Genomic DNA, 19,635 nt, shown 5'->3' on the forward strand with positions numbered 1-19,635 from the left:
CCCACTCCCTAGCTAGGCCCCGCCCGCTGGGCCAAGAGCTTTTTAGCCCTTGGCAGGCGCCGTACTCCTCCATCCGGCTTGGCCTGACTCTTTCCGCGCCGGCTGGAAGTGCGCTTCCCAGCGCGCAGTGGGTGGGAGGACCCGGCACCTCCCCTGCCTTGCTTCTTGCCTCTGCAGTCAGATCCCCGGGGTGAAGAAAGTGTCTCCTTCTGGGTCTCCAGTGTGCTGCGGTGCCCCTGCGTTAACGCCCCCTTGTGCTGCAGCTACTGAAGCTGCGACTACTCCAGCGCCTAAGTGCGGGCAGAGCAACCTCTGCTCTTTGCGGACTTGGCTGGAGGATGCGGACAGACTCTCCAGGCCGCGTCTCGGCGCGTCCTTCCTCCTAGTTCTCCCCCCCGCCCTCGCGTCTCCCGGATCCCCCGCCCTCTCCTCGCTCTGCGCCTCCTCCCTGGCTGCGGGCTGACCGCTCCACACCGCCGCAGCGCCTAGCGTCTGGACTGCCTGCCGAAGGCACACACGCCTACACCCACTCCGCTCGACCGCACCTCTGCCCAGCATGTCCGCGCTCGAGTGGTACGCCCACAAGTCCCTGGGCGACGGCATCTTCTGGATTCAGGAACGCTTCTATGAGTCGGGCAACCGCGCCAACATATGGCTGGTGCGCGGTTCCGAGCAAGATGTGGTGATAGATACCGGCCTGGGGCTGCGCAGCCTCCCAGAGTATCTGTACTCCTCCGGTCTCTTGCAGGATCACGGGGCCAAAGAGGACGCGGCGTGCCGGCCACTGCTGGCCGTGGCCACCCACGTGCACTTCGACCACTCCGGAGGCCTCTACCAGTTCGACCGGGTGGCCGTGCATCATGCCGAGGCCGAGGCACTGGCTCGCGGGGACAACTTTGAGACCGTGACCTGGCTGTCTGACAGCGAGGTGGTGCGGGCGCCCAGCCCCGGCTGGAGGGCCAGGCAGTTCCGAGTGCAGGCGGTACAGCCCACCCTCATCCTGCAGGATGGTAATGGGCCCTCACGGGCACGCGCTCTGTCATTAAGGGAGGGGATTGGGAAAAACTGTTCGAGGGATGCATGTTGCAGACGTGCGTGGCTATAAGCTGGCCTGTTTTGTCACATCGCAAAAACACCACTACTGTTTCTCCCTTCCCCGAGTAGAAGCCCACTCGATCGGAGCCAAGGCCAGTTCTGGCACCGTGTGGCAACGCCAAGTACTGGAATTAAAGCCGGCCCCACCTCCTAGTCAGTTTCCTGTGTAAGATACAGTAGTAACACTACAGAGGCTTGTGACTAGGGATTCCCCATTCTTTTCCCGAACACCTGTCTGATTTCCAGACGCTTTTCTAGCGAAAAGACTTTTAAGGAATGACTCCTCACAGAGAGTTCATGACATGCTCTGTGCTTTTGAGGCCGGCTGACTTCATCCGCTATGTCAGTGGTCACTGCTGGGTATGAGCAGTTCCCACCTGTAGGTTTAGAAAGCCATTAGAGAGCAGTGGTTCCAATCTGCTCGTGCCTCCTAATCTCCATATTGGTTTCTGTTCTTGATGTAGCCTCATTAGAGAAAAGCTTGATGGCGAACATAAAAAGTAGAGTATGTGAGTCTTACATTATGACAATATACGGTCTGGCTTAAAGCAAGGCCTGAAAAAAATTAATAAGGAGGTTATTTCCGGTGATGGTGAAGTACGTGGACTAATGCATGGATAGCCTTGGGCCTGTGCCTTTGTAAAAGACAGGATGGGGATCAGAGAGAAACTAATGGAATAAAATAAAATAGCCCTCGCAACCCCAGCAGGCACTTAAATAATTGAGCTAATTAGCCACAATAGCAATATTTGTATATTAATTTCCTTTTCTTTTTTAGAATACTTTTGTTGATTTCATTTTATCTTCACAACACGTTTGAAGTGAGGTGGCTGACCACAAAGCAAGATAATGACAAAAGCTAGGATTTGAACCAAGACAAAATAGATCAAAGCATGCAGATCATAAATCCTACCCCAGAAATATATTATGGTAATTCTGAGTAGGATATGAAACCCCCTTCTCATATTTTTATCTTGAAACCATTTCAATTCCCAATTTTATTTATTAAAACGTTACTCCAAGAGGTAGAAATATCCTGTTGCACAATAAGGCTACTTTATGACTGACTAATATGACAAATAATGAAATATTTCACAATAATCCGTTTATCATACAGATGAGATCTTGATCACTTGAAATAGAAAAAAAATAGAAAGCAAGATTCTGTACCTCACACCCCACTGAAAAAGTCTTTTCATTAAAATTTTAAATCTAAAGATTAAAAGAAAGACTGGTTAGGTGGGAGTCATTATTTGACAATTTGAAATGAAAGAAAAGTACATTTACAGTATTTCTTGTATTTCTTGGTAAAATTGATACTTTTTAGAGGTAGGATTTCCATGCAGTTGATGGGTGTTCAGAGTAAATTAATTGTAGCACTGAGACCAAAAAATGTTTACATTAGTATTTAAAATGTATTAATTTGTCTGAATGAATAAATTACTTCTGATTTATTTACTTCTGCTCCTGTGCCAGCAATAGGAAATCAATGGTGAAAAAATGATAAGAATTACTGTTTTATAGGTGAAGAGTCCAAGCAGGCCTGAATATCATGCCTGAGGTCACATATCCTGTTTGGAAAAGAGCTAGGACTAGAATCCAGGTTTCCTAAATCTCAGTTGATTGTAGTAACATTACAGCATTTTGGAACTGCAGGGGGCCTGTAAGCCTTTGAAAGTGTGGGAAAAAAAGCTTAATATTTACCAAACACTTAAAACTGAGAATAGGGTGTTAAATCAAAAGGTATTTTTCATTAGGAGCAGAATGCCTCACCTCTCAAGTAGTATCTAATTTCCTCTTTTCTCAGGAATATTAATTTCCTTTCTCTTCTGAATGGTGTGGCCTGCTAACTTGCTGTTATCATAATCCAGATGCCTGGAAGGAGATACAAAATACTTATATGAAAAATTCATACACAGTTACACACACACACACACACACACACACACACACACGAACAGCACATATCCAAACAGCATGAGGTCGTTGTTTTAGTTAGAGCATAAGGAGACTGAAGTCATTAGTTTATTACATTTCATTTAGTGAACTGATGATCACTTGTCATGAGGAAGCATAAATCTGGGCACGGTATAACTAACCCAAAAGCTGACTTGTAAATGAGGGACAAGGAGAGATCATCATCCAGTGTATCATCTTAGATGGAAAAACAACTCCCCCTACTAATAGTAACATAGTATCCTCCTATAAAAAGATAGATAAACCTTAGGTTAATATAGTACCTTCTTGATGGGGCATACATCTCTTTGTTTTTCACAATATTCAAATGATATGAAGTGCAGGCATTTTGTCCCCTGTTATATATGTTTAAACAATTTGCCTAGAGTCACCAAAATAATCACAGTTATGACAGGTAGACTTAAATCATTTGGGGAGGTTAAAAACAAAAAATAGAACCCAGAAAGGTAGCAGGTTGAAAAACACATCTAACTTGAGTCCATCCCAAACCTGACTAAGACTACTATAAAGGGACCGTGGTTTGTCTGTTTAACTGTAAATCCATATTGAACTGTTTCAGATGCTGCAGAGTAAATGTCATAACTGAGTCAGCAGTTTTATCTTCTGGCAGCAATGGGAAATCAAGAGCCAATCCAGTCTGCACTGCAGGAACCTTAAAAGGCTCAGGAATTAGCAGTAGCTGGTACCTTAGTGGCGGCAAAGGAAAGAATACTAAAATAAGTAGAATTGGTTGAAAGCCATTTAAGAGGTTATTGAAACTCTGGAATGCCCATCTGGTTAGTGTGTCCTCTGGGGGTGGGTAAAGCAGAGGAGTTTCTTGATTGAAAGATGCTAAGTACTATTGAGCTCAGGATTCAGTATGGAAAATAGAAGTGTGTGTATGTGTGAGAGAGAGAGAGAGAGAGATAGAGTGTATGTTCCCTACAAGTTTCCAAGAAGGATAGACCCAGGTCTTTACCCGCCAAGTAGCAAATTGGAAGAATCTTACCTGGGAAATGCATCCAGCCCTGGAGGAAAGACTAAGATGCTGATCTCTAATCAATCTTTCGCTTGATCTCTCCACAGTGAAGCCTTGGTCACTAGTCCTATGCATGTGCTTCAAGCAGCCTTTTCACCCCCCATTCTTAAACGGGCAACCAAGCATTATGAAAAATCTGAGAAAATCATCTAACATGAGATCAAATACTAAAACAAATAACATAAGGCAATTTGAGGGTTGAAGATTATCATTAATAGTATCAGGGGATGACAGAAGCTATTGTATTCAAGATATCCAAGAGACAATAGGATGCTTTAAAAATAAGCAACAGAACAGTATATGCGCACGCGTGTGCACACACACACACACACACACGAGTCTTGGAATTTAAAATGGCAGAAGTTTTTTTTTTAAAGATTTATTTCAGAGAGAGAGAGTGCATGTGCAACAGGGGGAGGGGCAGAGGGTGAGGGAAAGAGAGAGAGAGAAGCAGACACATGCCTGCCCCATATGGCGGTCAATGTGGGGTTCAACATGGGGCTTGACCCCATCACCCTTAGAAGATGACCTGAGCTAAAATAGTCACTTAACTGACTGAGCCACCCAGGCGCCCCTAAAATGGTAGAAGTTTCTTAGTAGAACTGGAAGATAAAGTTGAAAAACTTAAAAGAAAGAGCAGATAGGCAAAATGAAAACTAGGAGAGAACCAATAGAACCAGTTTGGAAAATTCAACGCTGGAATAAAAGAAGCACAGATAGAATAGAGAAAGTGGAGGAAAAGAAAGCATAATAGAGATAATTCATGAAAATATCCCATAATTAAGGGATGTAAAGTTTTAGACTGAGAGAGCCCACAGAGTTCCTAGCATGAATAAAAACCCACCCAACCAAAGGCACATTATTGTAAAATTTCAGAATATTAGAATCAAGCTTCCAGAAATTTAAATTAAAAAGTCATCTATACAGGGGCACCTGGGTGGCTCTGTTAGTCAAGCGTCTGACTCTTGGTTTCAGCTCAGGTCATGATCTCAGGGTCCTGGGATCAGCTCTAGGTAGGGCTCCGAGCTCAGTGGGGAGTCTGCTTGTGGATTCTCTCTCCCTTTTTCTCTCTGCCATTCCCCCCCACCCCCGTCTCAAATAAATAAATAAATCTTTTTTAAAAAGTCATCTATACAGATCATAATGGCTTTGGAGCCAGAAAAGAAGAACTATGTCTTATTTGAATACAATTCACTTCCAATTTAGAATTCTACATCCATTTCACTAACAGTGAAGTTCTCAAAAAGATATTTCCCACATGCTGTTACTTAGAAACTTACTAAGATGCAATTTTATCCTGTTAACTCCCTTCAAAATAAGGAAGTAAAGCAAGAAGAAGACATGGAATACAGGAAACATGAGATACAAGAAAAAGTTGAAAGGAAGCATCAGGATGATGGCAAAGACGGTACTCCAACAATGACATTATGCCAGGTGTAAGGAGCTCCACACTGGAGCAGTTAAATCATTAATCTTTTGGAGGATGAGAGGATGAGAAATATATACATGTGTAGTGCCAGTAGGAGAAGAATGAAGTGTAAAGAGAGCTAAAAATTCTTATATTTCATCGTGAAAGTCGACCAGTATCATCTAAAATTTAAAAACCAAGAAATGGTAATACATGAATGAAATCAGTACAGTATATCTAATTTGTAAATCAAGAAATGAAATATAAAAATTATTTAGAGATGTGTATATCTAGTAGAGGCAGCTACCAGAAGAAAAATTGTTAAAAAATGGTTGATTCTTGGGAGCAGGATTGGAGATAGAGTCAGAATGGGGAAAATAACTTTTTCGTACATTTTAAGCCCTTTTGGAATATTTTATTTGAAATATATACATATATTTCTTTAATTAAAAATGAAATTAAAAAATGGGGTATACCAAGATGGGAAAGGATATTTAGAAGCCAAGAGAAGTTTAGTATGGCTGGAATCTGATGACAACTGGGTCAGGGTGATGGCTTGGAAGGATATTGTGGGTAAGTGTGTGTGTGATTATATATTTATATATATGATATTTTTATATATGGATACATTTCATAGGCAATTCTGATTCTTGTAAGAGAAGTTTTGATGAAATTATATATGTGAGCATTATAAGCATATGGGAGGCACATATAAAGCCACAGGGTAATGGCAGACCTAATGATATTTAGCCATATGGCCTTATCAACTGCTTACAGTTGATATCTATTTGATAGGTGGGCACTTTTGACTTATCTGTTGCTAAATATTTTGAATATCACTTGGATATAACCAATGATCTATAAGATTCTATCCCTGCATTGGCAATTATCCACAGATTTTTTTTTGATTCAACTTCCCTCCCCTCCTTTCTATACACTTATGAAAACATCAGTCTCTGACAGCTCCATTATTACACCAACCTAGCTATAATTTCTTTACCTTACCTGCCAACCATACATAAATGACATAAATGGGGTTTGTGATCCCCAGAGGCACTTTAAATCTGGAACAATTATCTTGTAAAGGAGTCTGGCCCCTTATGACTATCCTTGGTAGATACCTAGGAATGGAATCCCTGGATCTTATGGTAAGTAGATGTTAATTTTTTAAGAAAGTGCCTGTTTTCCAAAGTAGTTATACCGCTTTACACTCCTACATGCAATAGGAGTTCCAGTTTCTCCACATCTTTGCCAACACTTGTTTTTGTCCATCTCTTTTTATTTTAGCCATTCTCATGAGTGTGTAGTGGTATTTCATTGTGGTTTTATTTGCATCTCCCTAATAACTAATGATGTTGAGCATATTTTCAGGTACTTATTTGCTATTCAGATATCTTCTTTGTTAAAGGTTCTATTAAAATCTCTCCTCCTTTCTAAAAATTTTTATTTTTGTTTTCTTATTATTGAGTTGTGAGTATTCTTTATATATTCTGAATTTCCATTTCTGGGATAAACCTCATTTGGTCATTATCCTATTTATAAATTGCTGTATTTAATTTGCCAATATTTTGATAATGATTTTGAGACAACTATCATTAGGAATATTGGTTTGTAGTTTTCTTTTTTTTACATTGTCTTTGTCTACAATTGAATTTGAAAGCTTTCCCTCCTCATCTATATTCTGAAAGTCTAGATTCTTTCCCTATCTTGAGTGACTGACAGAATTGACCAATGAAGCCATCTTTGAGCCTGGACTTTTCTTTGTGGGGAGATTTAAATTATTAACCAATTTCTTTGCTTGATATAGGTCTATTTAGATTTTCTATTTCTTCTTCAATCACTTTAGGTAATTTGTCTCTTCCTAAGAATTTGTCTTTTTCAACTAAGTTGTCAAATTTGTTTACTTAAAGTTATTCATAATATTCCCTTATACTCCTTTTAATTTCCTTAGGGTCTGTAGTGATATCCCTTCTTTCATTCCTGATTTTTGCAATTTGTGTTTTCTCTAACTTTTTTCTTTGTCTAGCCAGTGGCATATCAATTTTGTTGCTCTTTTCAATGAACCAACTATTGGTTTCTTTGATTTTTTTCCTAATGATATTTGTTTCTTATTTATTCCTGTGCTGGCCTTTATTATTTATTCCTTAACACTTACTTATATTTGATTTGCTCCTTTTCCTAACTTCTTAAGATCAAAACTTTGGTTAGAAACTTGGGTTTTAAACAGTTAACCCTTTATAAATAAGCATTTAAAGCAATAAATTTTTTTCTAAGCACTGCATGAGCTGCATCCCATAGATTTTGGTATATTTTATTTTTATTTTCATTCAGTTCAAGAGATTTTCTAGTCTCCTTTGTGATTTCATCTTTGATCCATAAGTTATGTAGAACTGTGATGCTTACTCTGTGTATATTTGGATATTTCCCATATTTATTTTTGTTATTAATTTCTAATTTAATTATGTTGTAGTCAAGGAACATATTTTTATGATTTTATTCCTTTCACATTTACTGAGACTTGCTTTATGTATAGCCTGATGAATATTCCAAGTGCAATTAAAAAGAATGTATGCTGTTTTAAGATAAAGCATATTATATATGTCACTTAGGTCAAACTGGTTGATAGTATTGTTCACATCTTCTGTATTCTTACTGATTTTCTATCTACTTGTTTTACGAATTATTCAGGGAGGAATATTTAAATCTCTAAGCATAATTGTTTAACTGTTTATTCTTTTTTAAAAAATATTTATTTGAGAGAAAGCATGAATGAGCACGGGGGAGGGGCAGAGGGAGACGGAAAGAGAGTCTTAAGCAGACTCCACGCTGAGGATGGAGCCTGTCATGGGGCTCAATCCCACGACCCTGAGATCATGACCTGAGCCGATATCAAGAGTCCAGCGCTTAACCAACTGTGCCAACCAGGCGCCCCTGAACTGTTTATTCTTATTTCAGTTCTGTCAGTTTTTACTTCATGAATTTTTAGTCTCTTTTTTAGGTACAAGCACATTTATAATTTTTTAGTGTGTTGACTTAATGTATATCCTAATAAAATGTACCTCTTTTCCCTTCACCAATAGTCCTTATTTTGTCTACTATTAATATAGCCACTCTAGTTCTCTTATTAATCTCTATATGGTATAACTTTTTCAACCTCTTTTTGTCTTTGACCTTACAGTTCCTCTCTGATAGACTGCATATATATCTTGCTTTTTATTATTATTATTATTTTTAAAGAGGTTATTTGAGAGAGAGAGCACGCGTGCATGAGTTGGGGGAGGAAAGGGGGAGGGAGATGGAGCATCAGACTCCCCACTGAGCAGGGAGCCTGACACAGGGCTCGATCCCAGGATCCTGAGATCATGATCTGAGCTGAATTCAGACGCTTAACCAACTGAGCCACCCAGGCATCCCTGTACCTTGCTTTTTAAATCTATTTTGACAATCTCTGCCTTTGATTAGAATGTTTATCCCATTAACATTTAATGTAATTATTGATGTAGTTGAATTTAGGTCTGCCATTTTGTTATTTGTTTCTATGTCTATTTCTTATTTATCCCTCTTTTCTGCTTTCATTGTCTTTTAGGTTTAACAAATTATGATTATTACACTGTTTTAATTCCCCTATTAACTTTTTAACTCTATGTCTTTAATTTTTTTCTCTGTGTGTGTTTTCACTAAAGATAACAATATGGGACTTTTAAATTATGATGATTAAGTTAGTACTGATTTAAATCCAGTGAAACAGCAATTTTGCACTCATACCTCAAAGAGCAGCATTCATGAATTGTGTCATCGTACCATGGATGTACTGAAATATAAAAGTTTTGTGGTCAAATAAGTTTGAGAAATGGTACAACCATATCTCCCTTGTGTATATTTACACTAGATTAGCATAGTAAAAAGCTCTCAGAAGCCCTGTAGAACAAAGGTGCTTCATTTTCTTTGAAGAAAGGGTTTCCAATACTATTTGACTACAGAATCTTCCTTTTCTTTTATGTATCACAACAACCTACAGAAATAGTGTTCCACATAACTCACTTTGACAAACACTGGTCAAGCAAACAATAGAAATGAAATACAGGCAACTTATTTTTAATTCATCATTAAGAAGCATTGTGTTTTTGAAATAAAATTGAAAGAAGTGTCATCCTTCCAGACCTCTTTAAAACCAACTAATGTTCTTTTATTCTTTAAATGATTGAAGTCAAGTATACAACATGTTTATCTGTAAGCTCTGTTTCCATTTGTAGGGGATGTGATCAACCTTGGTGACAGACAGCTCACTGTTATGCACATGCCTGGTCACTCCAGGGGCAGTATTTGCTTACATGACAAAGACCGGAAGATTCTCTTCAGTGGAGATGTCGTGTATGATGGATCACTGATTGACTGGCTCCCATACAGCAGGATAAGTGACTATGTTGGAACCTGTGAACGTCTGATAGAATTAGTGGACAGAGGTCTGGTAGAGAAGGTGCTTCCTGGGCACTTCAATACCTTTGGTGCTGAAAGGCTTTTTCGATTGGCTTCTAACTATATTTCAAAAGCTGGGATATGTCACAAAGTTTCCACTTTTGCCATGCGATCTCTTGCAAGTTTAGCCTTACGTGTAACAAATTCTAGGACCTCACCCTAGTATCTATACTGATAACCTATTGTGACTAGTTCTATAAATTAATCCAATTCATTTTGTGTTGTTTAAAGTGATTAATAGTGAGCATTTCAAGAAGTGCTTTATTAGAGAAAAAAAGATTGAGAATAAGCCAAAAAAGGAGGTTCTTTGTTTAAATTTTTTCTTTCTTCCAAATAAGAAATCAATAAAATAAGCTTATAATTTGCCAAGCTGTCATCTTATAATATTTGTCACCTTGTAACATCCAGAAATGACATAGAACTATATGCGAAAGCAAGGAGGCATTTTGCAGTAACAGAAAGAACTGTCCCTGCCTCCCATTTGTCTTATTTTATTTCCTAGATGACCTAGAAAAAGAGGCATAAAGTTTTATGTTTATACTCCAAACTTGATATTTTTAGTATTTTATTTAAAGGTAAAGGTTCTTGAGTTTAAAATACATTAGTAGTCAATACAAACATATAAATTAACATTTAAAATGACAGCTAAAACAGTCCATTGTTATGGCACAGAATTTTTATGCTTCATTTATTTATTCTTAATGTAATTATAGCGTACATTATATGTTGTGTAATTTTACTTACAAAGAGTACAATGAATTTTGTTTATTGCAAAGCTTTAAATATAACTTGCAGAGTGCTTCAGTAAAAAGCTACTAATAGCATTGTCTGTTATGTGCGTGTAATATTTTCAATCATAAAAGTGAAATTCAAATGTCTGTAATCTAATTACAAATTGTCAGATTTCTCAAAAGGACACTGTCAGGCAAATTTGAAAATATACACATTGAAAATAATTTTTTATTATATCCTATTTTAATATTAACAGCTATTATAAACAAAACTTTTCTTGTTAAATAGCAGCTTCAGTATGTGTCATATTTTATAGTATCAGAACAACTATAGAGATCTATGAATCCTGATAGAAATCATTCTTTTACTTACCATAACATACGTATGTACCACAGAAGGCTTTTCGGATTAATTGCAAAATATGCATTAGATATTGACTTAGAGTGAATTGCCTTTTTTTATCCTGATTCACAACACCTATTCCTGTTCAGTATTCTTTGTCTTGAATGAAAAAAAGTCTACATTTATAAAGTTATAGGAAAGGTTTGCCCACTATTTAGTAAAACATTTTGGTTTGGTGCTCTTTATAATTTATTAAAAAGCCTTTTGGAATATTTCATAAAGGTTTTTTAAACAGTTTTTTCACTGCCTTTTTATTATTGACATGTCCAAAACCAAACTGAGATAGCTTTGGAAACCAGATTTTTTTAGTATTAAGAAGGTTTAGCAACTTTGATTTCTGAAAAATTGTGAAATGTTCCCACCCTCCACCCACCCAGGTTCTTTAGTCTTTTATTCATTCAACACATGCACACCCACACATACCACATGGATACACACAGTCCCATACATATATACATGCACAGTATTGTGCTAAACACTGTGGAAGCTTAAAAAGTCAAAGAGACTACATCTTAGCTGGAAGTAGAAGGCAAAACATGAATAATAATATATGCAGGTTGAAGCTAATACAAATTACACAATAGTATCAGGGACATAAGTGGAGGGATGTGGAGTTTGGTTAGGAAAAGATTCCTGAAGGAGGGGTTTTTCAGTCAGATCGGAAAGACGATTTGTTAGGTGGTCAGGATAGGGGACAAAAGATCCAAGAATAGCGATGGAAGCATTGCTGTCTAAAGTAGGCTATTCCTTGTGACAATTTAAATTTAATTTTCAGGAATCTTAGATCTTCCAAACACCAAGTATTTAGCATGAGAAAGGTGGGTTTGTGATTGTGTATATAAGAATCATCCTCAATGACAGACAAGCTATACTGCCACCTGCCACCAAATAAATCTCATTCAAGGCAGTTGGTCTGTTTCAATTGATAGTACAACATCAAGAATTTAGATTTGGTTCAGGGCAACTACAATCACTTAATGAGCCTTAAATATAGCCATTATTTTTATATCAGTAGCACAAAAAAGAAAAAAAACAAAACCAAAAGTCCTTAACCATTGACCATTTTATCATACTTTAGGACTTAAAAAAAAAAATCAGGGTATAGTAGGCACTAAGTTTTATTGAGAAATATTTAAACCTGATGAAGGCTTTCTTTATTTCTTAAAAGTATAATTTTTCAAAACATGTTAATTTTTTTAAATTCCCAAATTTTTTTTCCAGTTTTTCAAGTTGTACAAAAACATAAGACTGTGATATTTTGCTTTTGTTTCAGTGTGAATAAATTGGGGAAAGGACCTATCATTCATTTAGTGCCCATGCTATGCATTTTAAAATATGCATTATTTAGTTTAATCCTGGCCCCAGTGCCAAGAAGTAATTGACCAGCCTCACACAACATAACTTTGAACAAAGCTGGTAATTGAACACAGGTCTGTCTGCCTCCCAAACTGTGCTCTTTCTCTTGTACCTGCACAATAACATAAAATTGGCAAAATGTATTTTTACTTTCCCAGATGCCACATGTGCCAAGAATAAATCAAGTGATGTTAAGCATAATAATAGCATATTTTAAAAGAAGCTTTAAAAAAATATATTTTCACCCTGACAGTGACCCGTGTTATAATTTATGGTTTTTGGAACTAAGAGTATGTAAGTATTATTCAATATCGTCAAAATGTAAGACATTTAGAAATAATTTTTATTTGTATTGTTAATATCTTAATCTTTGGAAATTCATTTTCCTTATTTGGTGTTTCCTTTTAACTAAGAAGTCTAAAACAAACAAAAACCTTGTGTGTTATCCTGATATAGTTGAATAAATGATTATGTGTAGTTCTTATATGAGTAGTAATGATTGTGACATGCACAAATTATCTTCTTATAATTTTCAGATAAGTGTAAGTAAACAATTGTGTGATAAATATTAAAGTGAACATTTTATTTCAATCTCTAGTTGGTATTTTTTTCTAATATTAGCAAATTCCCATTTAATTTCTTAGCAGTATATTTCTTAGTGAAGTGCAGTTTTAAAAATGTGTAATAAGTAAGATACCAAATCTGTGGGCAAGAATAGGGAATCCAGAAACTGAAAATGCCCATATAAACTTTTAGTAGTTAATAAATATGGCATTTTAAATCAGTGGGTGAAAAATGAACTATTCAGTATGTATCCCAATTGTTGATGTTGGAAAAAAGGCCCTTGACAACATAAAAATAAATTACCAAATGGATTAAAGACCTAAATTTGAAAAATGGAACTATATTTTTAAAAATATTTTTATTGTTATGTTAATCACCATACATTACATCATTAGTTTTAGATGTAGTGTTCCATGATTCATTGTTTGTGCATAACACCCAGTGCTCCATGCAGAACGTGCCCTCTTTAATACCCCTCACCAGGCTAACCCATCCTCCCCCCCCCCCCAGAACCCTCAGTTTGTTTTTCAGAGTCCATGGTCTCTCATGGTTCGTCTCCCTCTCCGATTTCCCTCCCTTCGTTCTTCCCCTCCTGCTATCTTCTTTTTTTTTTTCTTAACATATATTGCATTATTTGTTTCAGAGGTACAGATCTGAGATTCAACAGTCTTGCACAATTCACAGAGCTTAACAGAGCACATACCCTCCCCAGTGTCTATCACCCAGTCACCCCATCCCTCCCACCCCACCCCCACTCCAGCAACCCTCAGTTTGTTTCCTGAGATTAAGAATTCCTCATATCAGTGAGGTCATATGATACATGTCTTTCTCTGTATTTATATTAAAAGAAAATTTAAATCATATTTAAGACATTAGGATAGGGAAGATCTTTATATAGAAACAAAAAGCAAGATTATATCAAAATTTAAAATGTCCTAGACCTCAGATGCCAGAAAGTGAGAAAGCTAAATTAGAAGAAAATATTCACAAATTGTATAACAGCAATTTTTGTTTTAACAAGAATGCCTACAAATCAGTGAAAAAAAAAGGTAAGCTACTGTAAGGGAGGGAAGACCTTTCTTCTACCCTCAGGTTCTGTGGCTGGACCCAAGGATTAAATTTAAAAAAACTTTAAAAAGACAAATTAACAGGAGCAAAGCATACAACTTTTATTTGATGTTAATATTTTTATGTGTACGGTGAGGCTTTTATATATAAGAAATGAAAACCCAAAGAAGTGGATAGGATTGAGAGTTTACATACCATTTTAACAAAGAACAATAAATTATGGAGACTGACGAGACAGGAAAAGAGGGTTTGGACTAGGGTTGGTAAACTGTAGGAAAATGACTAGGAAATAGATGAGGGAAACTAATGAAAGACAAGGGTTTTTCTAGAAGGTTTGTTGATATAGATTAATCTCGGTGTCAACTCCCTGTCTCCAGTGATAAGAATGTTCTCTTCTTCCTGATACCAGGGACGGCACCTTCCTCATGGGAAGTTGTATGCCCTGTTTTAGGTAGAAAGGGAAAGGTCAAAGAGCCCTTCCTGTATCTGTTTTCTCTCACTTGCCTTCAGGTCAATCAATATGCCAAAGTGGCATATTTTGGGGTGGCATGTTCTTTTCCCCTTTACAACCTATTACAAAAATGGGTAAATTATATGAACAGGTCATTCACAGAAGAGGCAACACGATGGCCAATAAACATACGGAATTATGCTGAACCTCAGCAGTAATCAGGGAAATGCAAATTTAAATAATAAGAAAGTTTACTCTAACCAGATTGGGAAATTTTGAGAATATGGAGTATTGGCAAGGGTAAGGGTAAGTGGATATTTTCATGCTGTGCTGCTAAAAGTATAAAATGCTTCCAGCCATTTGGGGAGCGGGCAATTTTGGAGCATGATTTGGCACATTCTGATTTTGGGTTGAGAATTGTAGATTGAGCATACACCTTTACCTCTGCTCCTTTCTGAAACTTAGTAAAATGACAGGAAAATCATTTTTTTATTGACCAAAACTCAAGAACATCAAGAATGGTAAAGGAGGGGTGCCTGGGTGGCTCAGTCATTAAGCTTCTGCCTTTGGCTCAGGTCATGATCCCAGGGCCCTGGGATCGAGCCCTGCATTGGGCTCCATGCTCCGCGGGAAGCCTGCTTCTCCCTCTCCCACTCCCCTTGCTTGTGTTCCCTCTCTCATGCTCTCTCTCTGTCAAATAAATAAATAAAATCTTTAAAAAAAAAAAAAAAAAAGAATGGTAAAGGAGACAACCACATCAACATTCTGACCCTGAGAAGCTGATAGATGAATGAAAACTAATTTGGTAAACCCAAGAAAGCAGAAAACAAGAATAAGGAAAGCCAAGAAACGATCTTATTACAACACAACCCCCCTCCTTGCCCCTGCAAAAGGCTTAGAAATTGATAGTACCAGGTGCCTCTAAGAGTTGCGGTAAAGGTCTTTTTTATTTAAATTTTGTTTGCATCTTAGACCACCAAATCCCTCCCTAACTACACTACTAAGCAATTTCCTCTCCCCCACCTCAGAGAAAATTGGAGGGTATTTTAGATTTACCATGAAGTTAAGTAATCTGTAGCCTTAGTGCCTAGTACTTGCATGGGCCCTTGCCATGGGCCTGGGAGGGGCCCAAGAAATGTGTTCGGATGGTCATTGTTTTGTTTGTTTTAATTTGCAAAGTTAAATTATTTTTTATTCTTTCTCACAAAGCCCCCAAATCTCATGTTTCAGATCCCACAAAACTGTAATTTGCTCCTGACTATAGGATTATTATGTGGAGAAGGTAAAGCAGGATCTCTGTTGAGAGGGAAGTGGATCTTGTTGAGCTGGGGTCCTATATTGAAGAGAGAGGGATTTAGTAAAGGTTTATTTATGTACAGTGAAAGTTTGTATACTTAAAGTTCACAGTCCCAGACAGTCTTCCAAACTAGCTCAAAGAATGTTGGCAGCTATTGGTGACAATTCTATCCTCCAGGCAAGAGACTGAAAGATCCTTTTCTTAGAAATTGGACACCTAAAAGACCTAATAATACTGAATCTGGGGTCCCCGGTGAAATCACCTTACAATGTTGTGCACAACTGCAGGGCCTCCCTTCCTTGCCTCTCCTACACAGAGACCTCTAAAGTGTTCTACTCTTTATTTTTTATTTCTTTAATTTTTTTAAAGATTTTATTTATTTATTTATTTATTTGAGATAGAGAGAGTGCACATAAGTGGGGGGGGAGGGGGAGAAGCAGACTCCCTGCCAAGCAGGGTGCCTGACGTGGGGCTCGATTCCAGGACCCCGAGATCATGACCTGAGGTCATGACCTGAGATCATGCTGAAGGCAGATGCTTGACTGAGCCACCCAAGCGCCCCTAAAGTGTTCTATTCTACACCAAAGCCAGCATCTTGTGGAAAAACCAAAAGAATAAATGGAAAAAACACATAAAGCAGTAGGAGGATTTAACAAAATAGTATACAAAATTAACACTAAAAACCTATAGTCTTCATCAAAGAAGACATACAGATGGCAACTAAGCAACTAAGTTGTTCTTCAATAGGTGATTGGATAATTGTGGTGCATCTAAATGATGGAATGAGCTATCAAGTCATGAAAAGATATGGAGGAAACATAAATGCCTATTACTAAGTTAAAAATGCCAATCTGTAAAGACTACATGCTGTATGATTCTAATTATAGGACATTCTGGAAAAGGCAAACCTTAGAGATAGTAAAAAGACCTGTGGTGGGGGGCCCGGGTAGCTCAATCGCTTAAGCTTCCGACTGTTGATTTTGGCTCAGGTCACCATGTCAGGGTCTTGAGATCAAGCCTGGAGTCAGGCTCCATGCTCAGCAGGGAGTCTGCTTGGGATTCTCTCTCTCTCTCTCTCCCTCTCCCCCACTGCACTTCGGTGTGCGCGCGCTCTCTCTAAAATAATAAATTAAGTAAATCTTTAGAAAAAAAAAAGACCTGTGGTTGCTAGGTGCTGGGGTTGGGGGAAGGGATGAATAGGTAGAATACATAATGATGGTTGCAAGTCATTATACATTTGTGGAGCCCATAGAGTGTACACCAAGAGTAAACCCTAAGGTAGACTGTGAACTTTGGATGATTATGATGTGTCAGTGTAGACATACCAATTGTAACAAATGTTCTATTCTTAATGGGGAAGTTGATGATGAAGGAGGCTATCCATGTGGGGGCAGGGAGCCTATGGGAAGTCCCTACCCCTGCTCAATTTTGAACATAAAACTGCTCTAAAAAGGGCGCCTGGGTGGCTCAGTTGGTTAAGCGACTGCCTTCGGCTCAGGTCATGATCCTGGAGTCCCTGGATCGAGTCCCGCATCCCTGCTTCTCCCTCTGACCCTCCCCCTCTCATGTGCTCTGTCTCTCTCATTCTCTCTGTCTCAAATAAATAAATAAAATCTTAAAAAAAAAAAAAAAAAAACTGCTCTAAAAATATAAAGTCTTTAAAAAATCTATAGTCTGGGGGCACCTGGGTGGCTCAGTTGATTAGGCCTCTGCCTTCGGCTCAGGTCATGATCTCAGGGTCCTGGGATCGAGCCCCACATTGGGCTCCCTGCTCAGCCAGGGAGTCTGCTTCTCCCTCTCTCTCCACTCATGCTCTCTCTCTCTCTCAAATAAATAAATAAAATCTTTAAAAAAATCTATAGTCTTTATTTATACAAACAAAAATGAGTCCAAAGATATAATTTATAATAATAATAATAAGTACTTAGAATAATTTTTAAATACCTAGACATACATCTAAAATATGTAAGGAAACATTTATAAACTTAAATAAGAAATATATATGAACACTTATATTTTAATTTATATATATTCAAAACATAGAGAAGGAAAACTATGTTTTAAAAAATACTATGTACTGGGATAGAAACAGTGGGAAACAATTCTCCATAGGTCTCTCATGCTTCTCCATAGGTCTCATGACAGAGGCACTGACTGCCTTAGCTCCATACTATCTTTTTTAAAAAAATGTTTATTATTAAGATAAAATTTACATACCATAAAATTCACCCTGTTAAAGTATACAATTCAGTGGTTTTAAGTATATTCATTAAAATGTGCAACCAACACCACACTTTAATTCCAGAACATTTTTATCACCCCTAAAAGAAACTCCGTACCTATTGGCAATCCCTGCATTTTCTCTCCCTGCCAGGCCCAGGTAACCACTAATCTACTTTTTGTCTTTAGGGATTTGCCTATTCCAGACATTTCAGATAAATGGAATGACACAGCATGTGTCTTTTGAGTCTGACTTCTTTCATTCAGCATAATATTTTCAGTGCTCACCCATTTTGTAGCATGTATCACTATTTCATTTCTTTTCATTGCCAAATAATATTTGATCATATAATATATACAACATTTTGATTATTCATTTATTCATTGATAGACATTTGGGTTGTTTCTACTTTTTGACTATTATGAAAAATGCTGCTACAAACTCAAGAAATATTTGTTATGTGGTTGGGGACATGAGAGACTAAATGGAACAGAGGGTAGCCAAGGCGGCAGAGCCAAGCTCAGGCTCATTTGATATGTTACTTGTGATGAGTTGCACGAGAAGAGTTGTCCAATCAGAAAAGACACTTTGCTTTCCCGAGGTTAAATTTTTTTTTTTTTTAAGATTTTATTTATTTATTTGAGAGAGCGCGCTAGCACAAGCAGGGGGAGCGGCAGGCAGAGGGAGAAGTAGGCTCCCCGCTGAGCAGGGAGCCTGATGCAGGGCTTGATCCCAGGACCCGGAGATCATGACCTGAGCGGAAGGCAGATGCGTAACCGACTGAGCCACCCAGGCGCCCCATTGAGGTTAAATTTTTATATACTTCATGGGATGTTCCTGGGATTTGCCATTGCCTCGTTTCCCATTATGAGTTTTAACTTTAGACACTGATCAAAATGATTAAAATAGAATTCTATTAACTTTTTCTGTATTTGTGAGGGGCCTGGCTGTATGCTGCCCTAGTGAAAGAAGGCAACACTATATTATTAGTCATAATTTCAGTTACGTTTTTAAATGCATCTTGCCAAAATCTTTATAATTTGAATCTAGTATCATAGGGCCAGTTGTTTCAACCTGGTATGTATATAAGACTTATCCATGGAGTTTTATATTAATAAATATAGATGTCCAGCACCTATACCAGACATACTGAATCCGGTCACTTAATATTCTTGGTATATTTTTGGTATACTATGTATATTATATTATTTCTCAGGATTATATGTTATAGTTCAATATTTTTTTCCCTTTCAAAACTATGATCATCTATTTTTTATGGATTAGGTGAAACACTCACGGACCTCTTTTTTTTTTTTTTAAGATTTTATTTATTTATTAGAGAGAGAGAGGGCACCATAGAGACAGCACGAGCTGGGTGGAGGGGCAGAGGGAGAGGGAGAAGCAGACCCCCCGCTGAGCAGGGAGCCTGATGTGGGGCTCGATTCCAGGACCCTGGGATCATGACCTGAGCCGAAGGCAGATGCTTAACCAACTGAGCAGCCCAGGCGCCCCTCACTGACCTCTTTGAAAACAGGCTTAATTATTGTCTTTAAAGACATTTTATCATTTT

General features: G+C 37.8%; 2 protein-coding genes across 3 annotated transcripts in view; one reads left to right on the forward strand and one right to left on the reverse strand.

Annotated features, from left to right (window-relative positions):
• The window catches only part of POLR3G (RNA polymerase III subunit G), a 97,041-nt gene that overhangs the window by 42,014 nt on the left and 35,392 nt on the right, over positions 1-19,635 (reverse strand). For both annotated transcript variants that reach the window (XM_036070781.2, XM_036070777.2), the window contains exon 2: positions 2,869-2,970. The gene's annotated coding sequence lies outside the window, so the exon portion shown is untranslated. The remainder of the gene's footprint in view (positions 1-2,868; positions 2,971-19,635) is intronic.
• Positions 84-13,055, forward strand: MBLAC2 (metallo-beta-lactamase domain containing 2). Its single transcript, XM_036070772.2, has 2 exons — positions 84-1,010; positions 9,752-13,055. Exons 1-2 carry the CDS (start codon positions 557-559, stop codon positions 10,135-10,137), a joined length of 840 nt encoding a protein of 279 aa, XP_035926665.1. The 5' UTR covers positions 84-556; the 3' UTR covers positions 10,138-13,055.

This window comes from Halichoerus grypus, chromosome 2, assembly GCF_964656455.1.
Source record: "Halichoerus grypus chromosome 2, mHalGry1.hap1.1, whole genome shotgun sequence".
Lineage (NCBI taxonomy): Eukaryota > Metazoa > Chordata > Mammalia > Carnivora > Phocidae > Halichoerus > Halichoerus grypus.